The 21,405-nt window shown below is 35.3% G+C and overlaps 1 protein-coding gene across 1 annotated transcript; it reads left to right on the forward strand.

Moving 5' to 3' along the window:
* The first annotated feature begins 1 nt into the window (after position 1).
* LOC146158216 (eukaryotic translation initiation factor 2-alpha kinase 3-like) lies at positions 2 to 19,893 on the forward strand. The gene is given in 22 exon segments (XM_083385701.1): positions 2 to 127; positions 1,010 to 1,145; positions 1,502 to 1,573; positions 2,236 to 2,351; positions 2,611 to 2,739; positions 3,523 to 3,631; positions 4,076 to 4,216; positions 4,481 to 4,622; positions 5,321 to 5,417; positions 6,099 to 6,283; positions 7,216 to 7,327; positions 8,306 to 8,461; positions 8,829 to 8,851; positions 9,811 to 9,920; positions 10,875 to 10,957; positions 11,742 to 11,891; positions 13,660 to 14,182; positions 14,926 to 15,013; positions 15,667 to 15,878; positions 16,832 to 17,059; positions 17,818 to 17,982; positions 18,703 to 19,893. Coding segments are annotated over 22 exon segments (3,255 nt in total). The 5' UTR covers positions 2 to 14; the 3' UTR covers positions 18,868 to 19,893.
* The last annotated feature ends 1,512 nt before the right edge of the window (positions 19,894 to 21,405 follow it).

The raw sequence follows: 21,405 nt of genomic DNA on the forward strand, positions 1-21,405 counted from the left end.
AATGGAAGTGTGAAATGTTTAAGGCTGTTATACACAAACTGATATGTGCACAACTCATGATTTTGCTGTCAATCATAATCTGTTTTGGAGAGAATACCAATAACAAGCAACATCACAACCCTAACAGGTGGGGAACTTTGTGGCCTTAAACTTCTTTTTTTATATCCCCCCCCAAAAAAACACCGTTACATTAGTAATTAAATATTTCCATTCTTTTTAACTGTCTAAAGAATATTTATTGGGTTGTTTGAGTCTTCTTTATCCACTAAAATGAGTATTAAATTTGGGTGTAGGTTGTGTTTCACACATTGTTTGGGTTTTACAAGTATCTGGTTAGGTCAGTTTCCAACCTGGGGTGGCATTTCTAATGCTAAATAAGTCTGAGTGGAATTTAAAATTGTGCTGTTTGCTCCTTTTGTAATCCTCTTTAAGCAACTCTTTGTTGTACTGTTGGGAGTACCATAAATAGAATAATACAGGGTGTCCATAAAGTCTCTTTACAATTTAAAAAAATATTAAGAAGTGAAATGATGAGATATTGCAATGAGGTTTGTTTTTATGTTGACCTTAAATACACTTAAAAAATATCATTACTTTATTTAATACACTTTTATATGGGCACCATTAGTTGCACGAAGCACATCTAAACGGTTAATTTAGAAATTTTGTTTGAAACAATAAAATTTTGTGTCAATAAAAACTTTATGAAATACTGATTAACATAAAACAAACCTCATTGCTATATCTCATCATTTCATTTTTCAATAATTTTTTTAAATTGTAAAGAGACTTTATGGAAACCCTGTAAATGGCTTATTTGCCCAATCAACTTGGAAATGCCAATTAACTAAGTCAAATAAGGCACAACTTTTTTACAAATGCTTGATTTAACTTGTTAAACACAAATTTATTTTTAGGACAAAATTTAAAATTATTATATATTTTAATTTAAGTAAATGTATAGAAATAGGTTCGAAGTAAAATTAAAACAAATGCCAAACATTTTCAGGCCCTTAATTATAGTGAGCGGAGTAGACGGAAGACTTGCAGCATTGGACGGAATCAGCGGAGATCTGCGTTGGACTTTAGACTTGGGATCTGGACCGCTCATCTCCTCCTCTATATCAAAGTTGATTTATAAAGAGGTGATTTTTTGAGTTTGTATTATTATTATGTATGCTATTTTTTTTTTTTTTTTTTTTTTTTTTTTTTTTCTATATATTTTTTTTTTCTGGTAAAACCTAAAAGTTTTAGCCATATCTTAAGATTTTCCTACTTTTATATTTGCTTTTATTTACTTTTTCTGCATTTGCTTTAAATTATATATTCTAACATTGAATTACTCTTTTTTGTCTAAAATAAACTGAAAAGTAAATAATGGTCCCCTTAGTTAGTTATGAATTAACAATAAAATAGACTCAAAAGGATTTAATGTTCAGAAGTTCTCAATATTGTTTGGTATTGCTTTTCAGTTTGTGAAATGAGTTTTTGTGTGTTTTAGGATGGAAAGTCAATTCGCCTCATTCCTTCTCTAAGCGGGGAACTTTACCGATTTGATGGCGAGGCCGTGGAGGTATAAATTCTGTTTTTACCTAATTTATGCCTTACTTTCAACTACAGGATATTCTTAGAATATAAAGAGAAAAATGTATAATGTATTCTTTTAAATCATCCAAAAAGTGAAAAAGTAAAAAAAAATTGTTTTTGAGCCTTGTGCTGTTTAGAATTATGTAGTTTTACCATCAGGCAAATTTGCCATATTAGTAATAAATCATTACATGCGTTTATCAAACTTATTTGCCAGCACTTTTTGTTGCTTTCCTAGATAACTGAAGGACACTCTCAATTTAATTTAAATGATCAAACTTACCTAACTTTTAAATCACTATTCATGCCAGCTATCTAATGTAGTCTATTTGTCATTTAATCTACTGTCAATACAACATAATGAAAGGGACATGCTCAATCTGACAAAGTTTATTATTGAATGAATTTGTAGGATTTTTTGCAGACCAGAAAAATGCCCTTGTAGACCCAAAGGGATGACAGCTTTATAACCTTCAGTAGATAATATTTAGCCTAATTAGCCATTTATCTTTAAGATAATAATTGCGTTAAATATAATGTTTTGAATTTAAAGTCTGGGAATGCATTTTTTATGTGTTTTATAATAATATATATCCTCTTTAATATATATTTATGTTTAGACGTACAAATGTTTTGTGTTAAATACAGGCGGTACCTTTTGATATTGATCAATTGCTGAGCTCATCATTTCGCTTGGCTGAAGACACAGTGCTTGTGGGAGGTAGAGAGACTTCTACCAGCGGAATCGATTCATACAATGGAAGGTATTTTTTTTATTATTTTTGTATTTAAAGTTAAACCAAAGGCTGCAGTGTTGACCGATGACCAGTCATTAATGTGACTAAAATGCGAAATAAAAAAAGTTTATCAAAGAAAACGAAACTTGAATTTGCATTGGTTACAGTAAAGCACGTATTGGAATTACAAATAAACAGTATCAAACATGCTCTTTTATTTAAAATATATATTTTATTAACATAAAAAAATAGTGAAACATTTTTGTGTTCATTAATTTTTATGTAGGGTTCTGTACACCTGCAATGCCAGTGGGTGCGACAAGAATACCGAAGTAAAAGAATCAGAAGGTGTTGTAATAATCAAGCGTAGACAGCAAACAATCAGATCAATTGAAAACCGTAATGGCAATGAGAAGTAAATATTTTTGTGTGTTTTTTTAATCGTCTTAATTGGGTTTTTGATCATTTGTGACAAAATGTGCACCAGTCAGTGCAGAGAGTTAGGTTATAATGTGGGTTTATAAATAGTCACCATTTCAGCTGAAGCAACCCACACAATTAACTATTTTTAGATGCTTGGTAGTGGTGAATAAAAGTCGTGGACATGCAGTGATCAAATATTTTTTAATAAATAATTAAATATTAATCAGAGTGCTTGTCATTATAAGTAATAAAACAAATGGATCTGACCAGATACTGACGTCTTTATCAGTGTAAAGGAATTTATTAATAACACAAAGGCTTACACAAGTGGATTCATATCTTATTCAAATAGAATACAAAACAATGTTATTGAAACAGCATCAGTGTAAGTTAAACATCATCCCCAAACACTTACAAGTAACTCACAATATGAACTCCTACTGCGGAAACATAGTAATACCAACTGCTGTAAGGACAACTGCAATGTCAAGGCACTATGTGCTCAGTGACCTTTGACCATTTGACCACAAGTAATAGAATGCATACATAATTAAATAGGTCATAAAGCGCTGACATCAAAATGCGTTCTAGTCGAGTAACTGTTAATCTAAGTAACTTTCCAGTAAAAGTTGCATAGAAAGCATTTTGTGATAACTAATATTAATGTTAACCATACGTGATATTAAAAGGCAGTGCCTATTGGTAATTTAAGATATATATAATATTTCTTAGCACCAGTGTAATGCTCATAATTGGCAATATTTATTGTGTACAGTTGGAACTTCAGTGTTGGTGAAATAAACCTGGACTTTGCCAAGGGGAGATCGGTTAATCTTATTGAAAGCTCCGGTGAAACAGAAGATGCATCGGATAAAGAACCAAGCGTTAGTCTTAAATATCTAATTACAGCCAAAGGAATAAAACTATGCAATTGATTTGTAAAGATTAACAATGAGTTTAGATCTGTGTCTTATTATGCTTAACCTCATCATTAATTTTGAATATATAACCCTTTAGCACCTTTCTTGAACTGTAGCAGTTTTAAGTTATATATAATGTGACAAAGCCAACATTTAAATAGATGATGACAAAACTACTCTCTGTAGAATTGGGAAAAATGCTTATCATTTTACAGTCCAAGTAACAAAACATTTGTGTGCAAAAATTAACACTGATTTTTATTTTATTTTTTGTTTTATTATACTTCACTATTGAGCCATTCTTCTAAATAACTCTTGTAGCACCTTTTGTTGACCTGTGGCAATTTTGAGTTTTTATATGTGATAAATACAACTTTTATTTGATCTGACCGTTAAAACTCTCTGTAGAACTCAGGGGACAAATGCTTCACTGAAGATTCGGAAATGTTTGGAATCCACCAAATCGACTTAATAAAAGTGATAGTACCAGACGGCACTGTTTGCATGGTTGGACCAAAAAACAAACACAAAATTCTATGGAAGTATCAGGTGTGTATTCTGTTAACAAAAAACTTTTTTGTTTCCTATTTACATTATTTTTTTTACCCAAGTTTGAATGTTTTCATATATTTAGACAAAAATATTTTTTGTTAATGAAATGCAAGAACTAAGTTGAAAGTTAGACATTATCTTGCCTGTATCGAACACTCTGAAAGAAAAATAATAGTGAGATGAACATTACAAATCTCATAAATGATCATTTTTTTAAATGTTTATTTAAAAAATGTCCTTTTCCCTGTTGTGTTTGTTCAGTTTAAAACACCAATATCAGCAGCCTGGCTGTTGTACAATGAACAAGTATACAAGCTCAATTTGTTCGATCCTGCCAGAGTTCCTGCTCTTGAAAAGGATTCGCCTGGGAAAGAACTTGCCACAAAGGACACCATTTATATGGGTATGTACATAAATATTCTAAAGGTTCTCACAATTTTTTTGAAATGCATTGAAGGCCACAGTTCTGTGACGAAATCTGTTGGACAACCCTAGTTTTAAAAGCTGAACATACATCTTTTACTTTGTTTATTACCTTTACTAACATTTTGTAGGGATGACAGATAACATTAGATTAGAGCCGATACCCTATGCCAAGTTATGGGATCGTTAGTCGACTGATGCTAGGGTGGTATCGGTCACAATCCGATAACAAATACATATATATATTGAAATATTCACTATAATTTGTATTTAAAACCAGAAATTTTATCTTGAAACGCTGATTTTTCGAAAATAGTATAGATTAAAAACTTAGGGTAACTAAACACCTAGACACTAAAACAAGTTTGGTTGTAATAGTAAGGAAACAATACCTTTGAACGTTTCATTTAAAATATATATTGTGCTTTTTTGAGCTTAGTAATGACGTCATTTGGTATCGGACTGCAATACCTTTTTGTACAAAATATCGGGTATCAATATCGCAATTGAATGTCAAGTGTCAGACATCCTTACTTTGTGTATAAAAAACATTTACAATTATTTAGACCTTCATTTAAAACAGCATGATCTAGATGTCAGGTACAAGTACAATAATGATTAACATTCTCACATTGAACGAAAATGTGCGAGAGCATAAATGTAAGTTCATTTATTTAGGTACTTTCAAAAGTGACGTGTACATCCAAGCAGCGCCATCAGTTCAAAAGGCAATAGCAATTGCTGCCCACTACAATACACAAGGGACGAATTCAAAGTGAGCAGAGTGGACAATTTTTCCTATAATGCAACATTGTTTTAAACTTTTTAGCCAGATTAACTGCTAATTCAAAGCTAGCCTAACTAGCCTATTGATTCTTTGTCGTCTAGTGTCGGTGACATTATACTTCGCTAATTGATACTTTTAATCTCTTAGTTACTTCATTGTTACGTCATATATGAGAACCATTTTATATGTTGGGCCTGGGGGCAAATTTGATACTCGTCTTTGCTATAAGGGTTCTAGTTGAACCGACTTTTATGACCACAAAATTACTAAAGATGTGTGGAACTTTTGTATTGCATTTTTACGTTAGTATAAATAACTTTGTTAAGTATCTAAGGAAAGTCACATGACTTTAAACTTGTATGCTTTTAAAATGACTAGTTTTAGACACTGTTTTTTTATTTAATTCAAAACAGCTTTGTTGAAAATATGATGATGATTTTTCATTTTAAAGGGCCATGATATTAACATTTTTACTATTGTTATCACTTATACAAAATTAAAAAAAAAGCAATTGATGATTTTTCAATTTTAAAGGGCTATGATATTAACATTTTTACTTATGTTGTAGTTATTACTTACAAAATTGAAAAAAAAGCAATTAGACTTTTCAATAAAGTCAGCTAACAGCGTTTATCCAACGAGCCCAACTCAATGTCTTCCAACTTTCAGGAACAAGTCTCCGAGGTTTTCCTATCAACCTTACCTGGCCAACACAGACCGCCTGACCCAAGCCACGGTGGGCCAAAGTGATAAGAGCGACGACGGCGCGTCCAACGAACTCGTCGTCAAAGGAAAACCGCCCATTCATGGTAGCTGCCGAAATCGCTTGACTATTTATGATGAGTTAGAATCAGGTACCCGTACTTGCCCGAAAATGCCCTGCATAAAACCATTTGTAAATCAAGCTGATCATTAGATCTATCGAATTGAGTAGTTGCTTTTTTCTATTATTTTAATCAAACCAGTTGACTAGTGGGTATTAAATACTTCTTCTTTTTTTCATTTATGTAGTGATACCTAACTAAAAGTCAATTTAATATGACATTGGTTATGTCAATGATGAAATGTCAATTCACAATTTGCTTGGCATTAGGAATTAAAAATCATTTAATTAAATTCCTACATTCTGCTCGGTCAAATATGTGGGACATCAGTCACTGCAAAGCTTGGTAAAACATCAATGTCACCCAACTCTATCCAAAATACATGATAAACTATGTCTCTCCAGTCTCCATATGTTTTCAAAAATGTCCAGATTTTGTTGTTTCATTTTAATAATGATAACCTAATACCTTTCAGGCCAAACTAAAAAGGATATAAAGTATGTCAGTGTATTATGGCATTGGTTATGTCAATCATGAACTGTCATTTCACAATTTGCTTGGCATTAGGAATTACAGTTTGTATTTAAAGGCCTACATTACACTCGGGTCAAACATATGGGACACCAGTCATTGCAAACCATGGTAAAACAGTAATGTCACCCACACCACAATACAAATGATGAACCAGTGTTTCCAAATGTTTTCAGAAATGTCCAGATTTTGTTGTTTCATTTTAATAGTGATACCTAATACCTTTCAGGCCGAACTAAAAATAAAATAAAGAATATCAATTCAATATGACATTTGATATATCAATCATTAACAGTCAATTCACGACTATGTCACTCCACATGTTTTAAAAAAGGTTCAGATTTGCATATGTTGGTGACGCAGATAAATGACACTAATCTGAGAATTGATATTTGTGTCTTATATTTTTTAAACATGAAATCTAATTTTAGGCGGCGGTTATTACCTGCAAGGAGACGTTTCTTACCTTTCAAGGGCAAGGCTACAAGGATCGAAGAAGCAAGGCAGGGCAACGATCGACTCGTTCGAAAATGAGTCGTACAAGTACGTATGCTGTAATTTGAAATCCAGGCCTAAGGGTGAAAATAGTTGATCTTTGGGGTGACTCACGCGAGAACTAAAAATCCCATCCTATCATGGCAATGAGCAACCACAAGGATGGGAATTCCAGGCGTGGAATTTTCCATCCTTTAGGACTAGGTGTTCCATCTTTAAACATGGGTTTGGCTAACTTTCTTTTTTTTATATTACTATGCGTGGAATTTTTCATCCTGCAAACTTTTCCTATCTTTTTTGATGGGTTTTGGTCATTATGCATGATCGATTTTAACACGTATATAATACCGCTGCGATGTTTATTAAAAGAAGGTGCAATTTAAAGAAGTTCAAAAAAGCTAACAGTAATTTCAGGTCATAATAAAAAGGTAACTATCGGAGGTGAAAAAGTAAAATGCAAATGTAACATACGATAAAAAAATAAATTAAGACATATGTATGCTGTTCATAGTCTTAACTAAACATATGCATTTTGCTTGTGTTGTTTGACTGATTTAGGTGTCTAACTACTATATGGCATAAGAACAAAATCAACTGGGGGGGTTAACATTTTTTACAACTTTTTTTACAGTAGCAGTATGAGCTCACCTTGTTAGTATTATGCAGTAGTATATTTTTATGTGTCAAGTTGGGTATTAGAATTAAAATATTAATCCACTTGTTAAGGCTAAATTGTGTTGTTAATAAATTCCTCCACGATAATAAAGACTACATTAGTCGATTGTTTACATGTATTTTCAAATCTGTTACGTTTTTAGTTATTGAAGTTCATTGTTTAACATTTAAGCAGATCTCCGCTGTTTTCGAAGATGTCAAGTAATTTAATTGATAGCAGAAAATTTTTCATTGAAAATATTGTGGTAATTTCAACCCAAGTAGGCCCATATGAATTGCCAACTGAGAACAGAAAAATTTAGTAATTTTGTTACACAATAAAATTGCTATGTTAGCAATATTTTTTTGCAGCCAATACGATATTGAAGTCGTGTACTCTTCTGTTATGCATTACTGGAAGGAGTTACTTATCCTCACCGTTTCTGTATCCATCTTTGTGCAGTGCTTGATCGCTAAAATCATACAAGTCAAGGTGAGTTTCGTGTTTTCGAATTAGTCCCTTAACGAGTTCAATACACCGGCCATAAAATATGTAGTCCATAAAACTATTTTTTGCATTAAAATTAACCGTGCCCTATAGATTGTCTAGAAACCTGAATTTGGTTTGCCTACATTGACACCTATACCACACTGGTAAAAGATGAACTCTGTATAGCGTTAAAAAATGTTAGACTAGAAAGGTTTAAGTTCTACTTTGAGGTGTTATCTTGTGAGTCTGTGATTAATGCATGTATTCCTCTTATGAGCCTTATCTTCAGCAAGTGCATATTTTGAATTGACTGGTTCTACCTACAACGACTGTAGCGGCCTTATGTCCTAAATTATTTAATTCTAATAGAAAGCTTAACTAGCTAATTCTGCCTATTTATTTGAGGACAACGACCGCCGTGAGTTCGTGTTGTTTTCCTAAATTAATCTTGTTTGAAGCTTGTAACAAAACACACACCACTCGATTCCAGTTGATAAGATATATTAAATGCATTAAAGTTAGTATTTATAATTATTGCCAAACGAATCGATCGATGCACACAAAACACCATGGTCTTACATTTCCCATTATTCTAACATATTACAAATGACAAACATTAACTGACAATTGATAATAAATGAAAACTTACAACCGATAACTTAACATGTCCAAAGTAAACTCACACAAATCACAAAGCGTCGCCGCTGCTTAGTGTAACAGAAGAACATATTTGGCAAACGAAAGCTGAAACGCGTAATCTAAAACCCTATTTATCACATCGTAAAATCACTTAATGAACTCTAAGATTTGGCTTATGGCAATTAATTAATTTGGGTGTTTAAGTGTTGAAAAACACGTAACACTTAGGCAGCCGTATTCGAGACCTTTAGTTAGCGTCTGCCTTTTCGTCTGGCGTTCAGCTCGTAACCTGGCTGGTATTCCCGACCGAATTGCCAGATTTAGCTTCTACTCAGCTGAGCAGGCATGATATTAATTTGATTAGTATAACCACATGCAAGTTAATTACATGTTGCGAACGTGACGTAACGGTGACGCAACAACGATATACAGTTAAAAAAAGTTTTTTTTAAGCTATGAATTTTCTTTTCAAGCATTTGAAAGTCACTGAATTTGTTTTTCATAGAATTGTGGCATCCCCGCCTTGAAAAAAAGTTTGTTCATCTGATGTAACTAAGCTTATGGTTAAACCGAAATTTGGCCCAAAGTTGATTTGTAAACGACTTTGCTTGAAGTTTTTTAAAGCTACAGGTTTACAGCACCGGTGACCAATATAATTAGAATTGCCATCGCCTCTTTAAAAAATTTAGCAACTTCGCCACTTTTTAGGGACGACTGACTGGCAGAGACAGAATGCAAGAAGCGGTAGCGTTACCAGAAACCGATTTGCCCCCAAACTACTCAATAAACGACGTGCCTGGAAGCGTGTTCGAGTCGAGATTCACACAAGACTTTGAACCCCTGGAATGCCTTGGCAAGGTAAGGTCTATTTGCCGAAGGTATTCGTGGCAGATTAGGATTGTAAAATTTCGCAATTTAGCGCCAATATAGAGAATTCGGGACTCGATAAATAGAAGACACAATGGCATTCTAGAAATTAAATGGTTTGTTAATTTTTTTCGAACGCTGTTTGTTTTCGGACAAAGCCTAATGCTTTGTAATTTTATCTGGACAAAACCTACATGTAGGTGATACGCTAGTAGTACAGAATTGACATGTAATCGAAAACCAGTGGCTACCGCTGGGAAAAAGATTGCTTAGATATATTTTTTAATGCATTAAAAGTATTTCAATTTTGAGCCAAAGGTTCGTTTTTTTAACCATTGTAAAAGAAAGCGCCAGTAAAAAGCCACTATAGGAAGTACGTGACTATAATATACCTAAGCGGTAACAAATGACCTGAACACAATTTTCAAACAGCGGTAACTAAGAGCTGTTGAAACCAAGTATGGCAATTTAACTGAACCAACCACGCTCTTATCCGTGTAGAATTGTAGATCAATTTACTCAAGATTAGTTTAATAAATCATAAAGCAGTAGGATGCCTTTTTCCGGTAACGTTTTTGTAAGTTTTTACATATTGAAAGATTAAAGCCTAAAAACCTTTAAAAAATCGTGATTTATTTTTACCAACCTTTAATCATATTAAAATCGTGATTTATTTTTACCATGGATTATGTACGCCTCAAATCGCTTAAAAATACCAGCTGTATGTATGTGTGTTCCTTTAAATATGTAGTTTTAATAAAACACTAGGCAAACTATTTCATCCAGGGTTAAGCTGTTATATACCTGATAATTCTCTTCCGCTTAAATGAAAAAAAAAATGGTTTGGACTACTTATGTTGTCTTAATGCGTGATATAAAAAAAATGTTTTTTTGTCAACATATGTGTAATGTTTAGTTAGCAAACACATGTATCTTTATTCTTAGGGCGGTTTTGGCGTTGTGTTCAAGGCAAGAAACAAGATGGATGATTGTCAGTATGCAGTGAAAAGGATATTGCTCCCAAACAAGTAAGTTCCTGTCCTAACTACGCTCATGCCTAGTAATATTTTAAATGAACCGCAGTCGGACCAAAGAATATAAATCAGGAGTTCTTTCTTGCCAAAAATCGCAAAACATAAAATAAAAACACCATCCCCCGGGGTAAAAAGTATCTTGCGATTTTGTTGAGCTTATTGAGCTAAAGTTTGCTTTAACCTTAATAAGTTCAATTAATTCTTTTAAGTTGTTAACCGACTATTCCTTAATTAATTTTCAAAAAAATGATAGGAATCGATGCGTTGGTCGCAACATATGAATGAACTTCCTATATTAACTTAGGATCGTATTTGCACCGATACCGGTATCGGCTTTGATATTATCGGACATCCCTTATTGCGACAGCCAACATCTAAAACCCTATTCAAGAGCTGCTGTCAAACTTTTCATTGTACGCTATACCGATGTGAACACCACATTTTTTTTATGCTGATTGGAGATCGTATATCTCAACCTCAGAAATTTTCTGAAGGCGATTAAAATAATGTAAAGTGCAATAAAGTCTTCGTTTTGCTGCCAAAAAAATGCGATAATACTCGGAAAATCGTTATTTTTCTTTTAAATCATAAAATCAAAACAAAATATAAATTGTTCCATTCTGCTGAACTGGGCGACGGCGACGGGTCTACCTCTTTTTCCCCACAGAAATTATTAACAATGTATTTCGCGTACAATAAATCGATTGATTTCTAGTGCGTAACCTCAGTTTCAAAAGACGCCCTGACCTTAACTTGACCTCGGTGCCTTCAATTTCAGCGTGAACGCGCGCGAGAAAGTTCTGCGCGAAGTTCGTGCCCTCGCCAAGCTGGAACACCCTTCGATCGTTCGGTACTTCAACGCTTGGAGCGAACACCCACCCCAGGGCTGGCAGAGACAGAGAGACGAAACACTTTTAAAGGACCTCAGGTATATATTTTGAGTTACTTAATTAGGACTATTAGTGGCCATACAGAAGTAAGTATCACTTTGAACGTTTCACATAACTCTTTATTCCTTTATTTCCGAAAGAGTTATTTAAAACGTTTAAAATGATGCCTAGTTCCGTGGGCTTTGATATTCTTATTACGTCTTACAACAACCTCCAACCATTATGCTCTTAAGTTATTTTAGTTTTAAAGATTTGATTTTTTGATTTTTTATATATATATATATATTTTTTATTTGAGCTTGGTTACCAGTTTTTTTTTTCGGTGGTTTATGGGCCTTTAGTATATTTTAAGTGATTTAACATTTTTTAAAGATTAAGATTTTTCGCTTCTTAATGCTCAATGACTCAGTTTTCAAAAAGCTGTTTTAAATATACTATGCCTGGTAGCAACAGCATATTTACAGAAGTAGGTATTTTGAACGTTTGAATAACTGATGTTGAAAATGAAAGAGATATTCGAAACGTTCAAAATGATACCTACTTCTGTATGGGCTTTGATATTCTTATTACGTCTTACTACAACCTCCAACCATTATGCTGTTTGTTGTACCGTGAAATCGTTAGAATTTGATGAAGTGGGTGCCAGCTTTGTTGGGCGATGAATTGCTTTTTTTTCTCCCAAGCATCTCACTTCCCTTTACTTGCGGCCAGAATAAATGGAAAAATCAAATCAGCCGACTCAGGATTTGTTAATTCAGGATGTTCGCTATGCAGTTCAGCGTCTCTGGTTTCATGCGTATCCTCACTATTCGCCGTTATAACAAATTGCAGCAGCTTTGTCCGCAAACGTCGACTGGCGAAATCTGTGCTGCCATGAACGCCTGTTTTGCGTATTTGCTCCAGCTAATTTGTAATATTATAGATGGACGGGCATTTTTATTCACTTATTTTTACATGTTACATACCTTACTGATCGTAATTAATAAAAATGAAAGCATACCTTTTTTAGACGTCACCTATCTATACTTTTCAAGGTATCTTATCAAACGAACTATATTTAGCTAATTTTCTGTCCACTTTGACAGCCCCTCTTTATAAAGCGAAAAACATCTTCTATTCAAATTTAGCTCGCTTTCAATATATCTGCCTAGTTTCTGTAAATCAATGTGATTTTCCGCAAAATCCTCTCCACCTGGAATACTCTCCACAGATCGTAGATGTTGCATTTTTTTTACACGCGCGCAAAATTTTTTTAAAGCATTGTTGAGCAAAGTTAGTTACTCAATTGGTTAATTACTAAGATAAAAAAGCTTGTCAATTTTAAGGATTTGAGATTTTTTCTTAATGACTTGACGCAAAAGTTCCCGATACAATCTTAATTTGGTCCACCGGATGAAAAAAGTCCAGTGCCTTAATCCAGGGGTGAACAAACTGCGGCCCGACTAAAATTTCCCGGCCTTTTCCGTATTGCCTTAATAAAATTTGAAAACTGTTGAAATGGTTTTGAGCTTGAAAACTAAACTGAACGACCATATCATCCACCACCGTTGTTTTGTTAAATTGTTTTCAGTTTCTTTGTTTATATTCGACCCACACCATTTATTAAAATGATATAAGTGGTCACATCCTTGTCTATTAAAAACGATAAAAGAAACATTTCCTTCGTTTACCAAAATAACTAAGGTAAAAAGTACAACACAAAATTATATATCCGTCTCGCGATCGACAGGCCATACAGTCATCAGACCCTTTATTGACCAAGTTTACTTACATCTGCCTTAACCATAATAAACTCTCTCTTTTCAGCGCTTGGTCCCACTCCCACACAACCCACCACCAGCACCAAGCCAACGGCAGCGAATTCCGGGCCGCCATTTACACAGAGACTCGCGCCTCGGACGCAAGCGACGCCCACCACAATGACGTCACCCACCCTAAGGACACGTCATCCGAAAGAGCGTCATGCTCGAGCGGCGACAGTCACGTGACATTTGACCGCTGCCTGGGCGCAGCAATAGACGAAACGGCGGCGTTCGCCTTTTCGCCAAAATTGGACGCGGGAGATACGCTTGGCTCATGGAAAGAAGACAGCACTGAAGGTTTCGGAGGCCTTCAGACCACATCACGGGGCCGATTTTTCCAGGGCGGCAAGTTTTTCCAGTCGGCCAGCCTTTCATCCAACTGGAACAACAGTTCGACGGCGGCGAAAGAGCCAACCGGCGCCCTGCCGTTTGGAAGATACGGCGGTAAGCAGGATTCGGTCAGTGTTGTGTTCGGAGACGACGGATACAGCAGCAGACAGCAGCTGGACAACAGCGCACAAAGCGAGGTGGGCCTTTCTACCTTTAAACCAGGACTTATTCTCGGTGATCGCTGGGTTTGCAGTATGAATGGGTTCATCGAGAATTGATATATTCTCCCAGTAATCAATTGATCCATTCACCAAATAATTGATATATTTACCCAAGAATTATCATATTAACCCGAGAATTAATATATTTACCCCATAATTAATATATTTATGCGAGAATTAATATAATACCCGAAAATTAATATGTTTACCCCAAAATTAAAATATTTACCCGAGTATCAATATGTTTACCCCAAAATTAATAAATTCACCAAAGAATTGGTATATTTACCCCGGAATTGGTCAAACATGGGAAAATTGCATGCCAGTAAATTGTATTTTACCAGAACTATACATGCCATATTTTGTAATAGTCGCCGTATGGCACATTTCGTAAAATAGTGTTTGATGTACATTAAAAAAATAAATAAATCAACCTAAATCTGGACACAATTGCGCATCACAAGGGTATATTGTTTAGCATTTTATCGAAGTGTTTTTGTATATCATTTACAATTTATACATGCATGATGTATCACTGGAAAGTTTTAACATTTCTTGACCAAAGTTAGTTAGTCTAATTTCTAACTATGTATTGTATACTTACAATCTATGCAATAACTAAGGAAAAAACAATTTTATTTTTGTTTTAAAGCAAACGCAATCGACAGATGGAAAAGCTGAATAACTAAGGAAAAAACAATTTTATTTTTGTTTTAAAGCAAACGCAATCGACAGATGGAAAAGCTGAATCCGATCCGGCTTCTGACACCGAAATCAAATTGCGCAAGCGATCATTTTCAGGAAATCGTAAGTTTTTTTACGGTCGTAACTTAAGCTCATCGATTGGCCTTGAAGTCGCTATTTCTACTCAATATGGACGAATGGCGCATAAATTTGCTTTTTTACTATTAATCGAACTGAATTTAAAAACCTTTGAACAACTTAATTGGTAATTACCAACATTTTGCCTGGGTAACAAAAAGTATGCTTCTTTTTACTAGGGTTTGTGTGAACCTTTTACGATAAATTTATGACTTTAGGCAATTTTATGTTAACCGTTTTGGAAAAAAGGGCCTACAGAGTTTCCCGTTGTAAAAAGCTTTTTATATAGCACGGCAGTGCTTTTAAACTATAGTGTAATTATTCTCAAAGGGGAAATTTTATGACGGAAATTTTGATAATTAAATGGGATTCGATATTTACTAACTGAAAAGTATTTAACCTTCCATTAGTTTCAAAGTTACGATTATTCTAGTGCTGTTAAATCGATTTTTAATTGCAGTTGACCAATTTATAGATCCTAAAAAGGGTTATAAAATGCAATATCTCCTCAGATTTAGCGGAACTAAAAAAATAGTTAATAGCGACTACGGCATGTTAACCCTGAGATGTTGTATTATTCGTCAAGGGATAGTTGGAAAAGCTGTTTCGCACCTAAAACAACTCCAATTTTGTTCCAGGGTATTCGAGGAACACGAGTTTGCGGGAGGTGGTCTGCGGTGGCCAGCCAGTAGAAGGGGAAAAAGCGAATCCCTCAGAGCGCAATAGGCCCGAGCGCACCATGTACCTCTACATACAGATGCAGCTCTGTCACAAAGACAGCCTTCGCGAGTGGCTGGTCGCCAATTCGAATGGCAGGGACCGTGTCGTGTGCATCGACATTTTCCAGCAGGTGATTATTGCTTGGCAATAGTGCAGTGTTGTATGCTGAGGTCGCTGTTAAAATGACCTTAGATATCAAATTCAGTCTATCGCGAAATAACTGCAAGTCCTAACTCCCAAGTCGATTTGTTTTTAATTAGCTTTGTTAATGCTCACTCAAATCCAGTTACTTACGAGCATCTAAAAATAAACGTTTAACCAGGGTTTCTCAACCTATGATTCTCGACCGGAAATTTAGTTGACGTTTGATTTGGTTGGGCAGCCGTAGCCGACTGCAGTAGTTTTATATGATTAGATACATTCAGATTTGTTCTGAGGTGGATTTCTCCAATTTTTAAAATAATGCAAGCAATAAGAAGACATGGCTCATATCAATAACGCTGAATAATGGTAATTTCTATTGTTTTGTTCGCTCACAAAAATGTCAGTGAATTTAACTGGGTGGCCAAAGCTGCGCTGATGAACTTACCCTTTTGTTTTAGGGTCGCTGCAAAAACGGTTGAGAAACGCTGCGTTGAACTGTTACAATTGGAAATCATTTATCTGATTTTAAACACACTTTTTATGCAAGCACCCAAAACAAATAAGAAGCAAGCAAACCGAATAAAGCACTTTTTGTTAGACATTTTTCTATCGTTTTAACGCCCGCCTTGTTGGTTAATGTCATTTGGCCATTTCCAAAATACAGTCAAACCGTGAATGGATACAGCTTCATAGTTTAGTTTTTAGTCCCGTGACGTACGTGCCACACCGCACCTCACAATGAATATTATCAAATTATCCACTTTTTATTTTTTACAGTAAAAAAGTCATTTTCCACCCCACAATAAATAATAATAAATTAACCATTTTTTTACAGTAAGAAAATTTCACTTTCCACCCAATAATAAATAAGAATATATTGTCCACTTATTTTTTTTTTTTTTTTTTTTTTTTTATTGTAAAAAAATCACTTTATTTAAGGTGGTCAGCGCCGTGACGTACGTGCACGACCAGAGTCTCATCCACCGCGACCTCAAACCGTCCAACGTTTTCTTTTCGCTGGACGGAACGGTCAAGGTGGGCGACTTCGGACTGGTCACTCAAGTGGGCGACGGCGCCGTGGACGAGACCGAATTGCCCGAGGTTTTCGCGGAGGAACACCGACACACGCAGCAGGTCGGCACGCGGATGTATATGGCGCCAGAGCAGGTTGGTTTTCTACTACATTTTTGTGAAGGTTTATTAACCAACCGGGGATGTCCGATATTTTTGGATCGGGGACGATACCTGATGTCAGGTGGAAGTATCGGTACTCTAGGGATGTCCGATATTTTTGGATCGGGGACGATACTTGATGTCAGGAAGTATCGGTACTCTAGGGATGCCCGATAATGGATATTTTAATCCGATACCCGATATTTTGGACTAATAATATCGTAATATCGCGACCGATCCGATATCAAATGACGTTATTACAATGCTCAAACCAAACAGATGTAATTAAAATAAAGCAGCTTCCGAGGGGCTAGATCACAGTTGTTATTAAACACATATGTGTGTGTGTCTTTCATTCATGTAATTAAAACGTTCAAAGATAATTTTTCACAGGTTATTAGGCAACAAAATGCTTTAAACTCGATTAATTAAAAATAACATCCTAATACATTTAGTTTATATTCCTGTGTTAATTATGAAACTATTATTTTGCAGTTTAACTATAACCCAATTTTTTTGATTAAAAAATGGTTAAGTTGTTTGTTGTACAGGAAAAAATGTATAATATTTTCGTACTAAAATATCGGACAACATTTAGCGATAACGATATATCGCTAGAAGCCAAATATCGGCCGATATTATCGCTAAACCGATATATAGGTCTATCTCCAGTCCCAACCCGATGTTGTCGGACATACCTAATCTACCAACGGCCAAAAAACCCTTTGTTAACCAACCACTGTGATTGGCAGATGACCAGCCGTAGCTACTGCTCCAAAGTTGACGTATACGCGCTTGGCTTGATCCTCTTCGAGCTCGTCAACCCATTTGGGACGCAAATGGAGAGGATTCGACACCTGACCGACGCCAGAAACCTCAAGTTTGCCGACTCCTTCGTCCACGATTTCCCACAAGAGGTAAATCGCCCTTTATTTATGTTAATCCTTATTTGATTTAAGGATTTTACCAGTATATCTGGTCTAAAATTCTACCACATTTTTAGCAATAACGTAACAAGTTGTCAAAATAAAAAAACGCAAGGAATAAATAAATATGGAAAAATACATCTAATAATACTTGACCACCTGAAACAAAACGCTAACTTGCGCCCTAACCCGAATAATGCTAGCAATGGAAACCCCGGACAAAAATGTGGTCGGATTCTAAACCAGCGCTTTAGTAAACTCTATAAGGTAGGATTTCGGACGGATTCTAAACCATTGTTTCAATTTTTTTCCTATATATGTCACTTAAGGTCAATTCAACAAAATTAAACTAGACACGGAAATTGAAAAACGTTGAAGCAAGGCCCGTTTTATGTGGTTTGTAAAGCGCAAAGCACCATCTTATCTAACATCTTGTGAGTGAATGAACATGCCACTGTATGTATATGCTTTACGTGCTTCTCCGACAAAATTCCACATTGATTTAAATCTGTACAAAGTGCTCGATGAGTCATATGAAGGATTAAGGATGTCCGTTTCTCCCTACAACTACATTACATTCTGCCTCTTTTATTTTATTTGTAACCTTGACTATGGAAGTAATTTAAATACAAACGAAAATTACTAAAACAAACAAAATTATTAAAAACTAAAATTAAATATTTTTATTTTTTTCCCCTTGTTTTGTTTTAGGCTTGTCTTGCGCAATCCATGCTGTCACGTGACCCGTGCAACCGACCGTCGTCGCACGAGGTCGCCAGAGATCAGCTTTTCGCCGACCTCGGCGAAAACTCGACCACTAGTCGGCGCACTCGCACCTCGTCATCGCGCAGCTCTGATTCGCTCACGCTGTCCTGACGTCATAGTGACGTAGTTACCTAAGTCTTGTAGCAGAGGCGTAGCTACAGTGGGGGTGGGCTACATATGTCCCGGGCGCCAAGGTACAGGGGCGCCAAAATGAAACTGCTTCTTTAAATATAATTTTCTATTAAAATTTGAATTGTTTTTCCTTTTAAGTAAGATATATTGTGTTAATGTAATAGAAAATGCGGTTAAACATGGAGAGGGGTCGCAAATTTTATAGTTTGCCCCCGGGCGCAAAATACTCTGGCTACGCCTCTGCCTTGTAGGCGCGACGCGTATACACACTTTCTTTTTCTCGACATATGCATTTCTTATTGTGGCTCCCGTTGCTTTGCTTGTTCATATATCGCGTGCCTTTGCACTTTTATGGGCGTTGTTTTCGAAAACTTTCCAGCCCTTGTTTTTTTTTCTGTCTGAAATAGCCTGCCCAAATAACGTTATTTTCGCGGGTGTGTAGGCTCACCTCAAAAACGCTAAGATGCGTAAATTTTTGGCGTTTGCTCATCAATCTGTAGGATGTTGTCCTCGTAATACTTATTGGTGCGTTTTTGATGCTGTTCTGTTTTTTAAAAAACTACTTAAATTGGAGGTAGAATTTCTTTCAAAAATATTGTCTATACTGAGCTGGGAACTGTGGAAAATAAATTTTACTTTGTTTTCAGAAAACAGTTTCAATAATACTTTTCGGCATTATTTGCATTTACGGTAAATGCATACAAGTAAGCCGTAGTGTTCCACACATAAAACCGCTAGTCCATAGCATTTTGTAATTTTTTTATTTTCCTTTGACGTAACTATACAGTTTAAAGTTAGTACTATAAAAAATCGCAAAAACCATTGTGATATTTATGTATCAACACCTTGCATTCCATAAAGGCGTGTTCCAACCTGTTCGTTCTGGATAGTTTTTTTCCTAAACGTTTGGTGAATTTTGAGCATATTTTTGGTTGTTTATTGTTCTTTTTTCTGTACAGTTTCGTGCAATTGACAAACACAGCGTATAAATGGTATTCGGAAGGTTTCAAAAAAATGCTTTATTCGTTCAGAGGTACTTCCAAATCGTTGAGGTCGGCAGTTTCAGTCGAGGAGAGACATTTTGTGCAGGCAATCAGCGACGATTCTTTATCCAAATCCAAAACTTGGCCGTCGAATTTGGTGATCAGTCGAACGAAGCAGATATGAGCATCAACTAAAGAGTTGCATTAACTCAGGGCTTGACTTAGCTTTAGCATGTGACCCTCTTAGCTGTTTTCAATAACTAACGAAGGCGAGCGTTACCATGGTTTACCGAACAACATGCTAATATATTCGAAAACAAATTGCTTTTGAAGGTAAATTTATCGAAAAACCGTATGGCTTAACCAGAGGCGTAGCCAGTCTATTTTGCGCCCGGGGACAAATTATAAAATTGGCGCCCCCTCCTCCATGTTTAATCACATTTTCTATTACATTAACATAGTATACTTTACTTTGTACGGAAAAACAATTCAAATTTTAATAGAACATTGTATTTAAAGAAGCAGCAGCCTTATTTTGGCATTTGTAAGCCTCATTTCGGCGCCCCTGTACCTTGGCGCCCGGGGTCATATGTACCCCACCGCACCCCCTTAGCATCTGGAGTTAACCCAATTGCTCAACGCCAAAGTAAGTTACTTGGTGGACTAACTGGAAAAAATGTTTTTCACCATTTCAATTTTGTGTAATTTGCTTGTTCGATCATAATAATGACCTCCTTGAAAATTGGTCGAATCGCGATACTGGTGTTTAAAATATCTGGCATCTGAATAAAATGTTAAGTATTGGACATCCCTACTTCTAACACCCAAAGTTGTCACCCTTTTTGGAATGTCATAGAAACGAAATGTTGCAACACGGCTTTTTAGGTGAATTTGAGCAACACTGTGCATATCAGTTAAAAAAAATTTATACAGCATAAAATGTTTTCACGTCCGTCAACAAAATTTAAAGACCAGCTATTTCGTTATATTTTTCATTTGCATGTTTTTTTTAGTTTTAACCTTAAAAGCTACAGCTTACCCAATGTACGGTCAAGATCTTTTTGCAGCGCAGCCATTGTTGTCATGTCTTCGCTGAGAATTTTAGACAAGGTTTCATCCATTGTAATGTAGATTATTCCAAACAAACAAAAGCAAATAAACCCCAAACTTCTCTAATCCAACTTAGATTTATAAGCAGTGGTTCTTTAACTTTTTCAGCGTACAGCGAACTAAAAAAATTGTAAACATTCGCGACACATTTTTTTGAAACAAAGTTGCCTTAATATCATTTACATACCAATATAGCCCAATACAAATAGTTAGTTGACAACTAAACGGACTTAATACCGTACACAGGAAGACGAGGTAAATAGGCTACACAAAATTATCAGTTGTTTCTTACGAACTGCATGCTTTCATGTCTTATGTGTTTGTCTGGTTCCCTAATTAAAATACAAGTAGGCATATGGTTATTTTAATATTGCAGTTTGAGAACCAACTTTTCATAGGTTACAAGCTATAGGCACATAAAAAG

The sequence above is a fragment of the Ascidiella aspersa genome, chromosome 3 (genome assembly GCF_963924565.1).
Source record: "Ascidiella aspersa chromosome 3, kaAscAspe10.2, whole genome shotgun sequence".
Lineage (NCBI taxonomy): Eukaryota > Metazoa > Chordata > Ascidiacea > Phlebobranchia > Ascidiidae > Ascidiella > Ascidiella aspersa.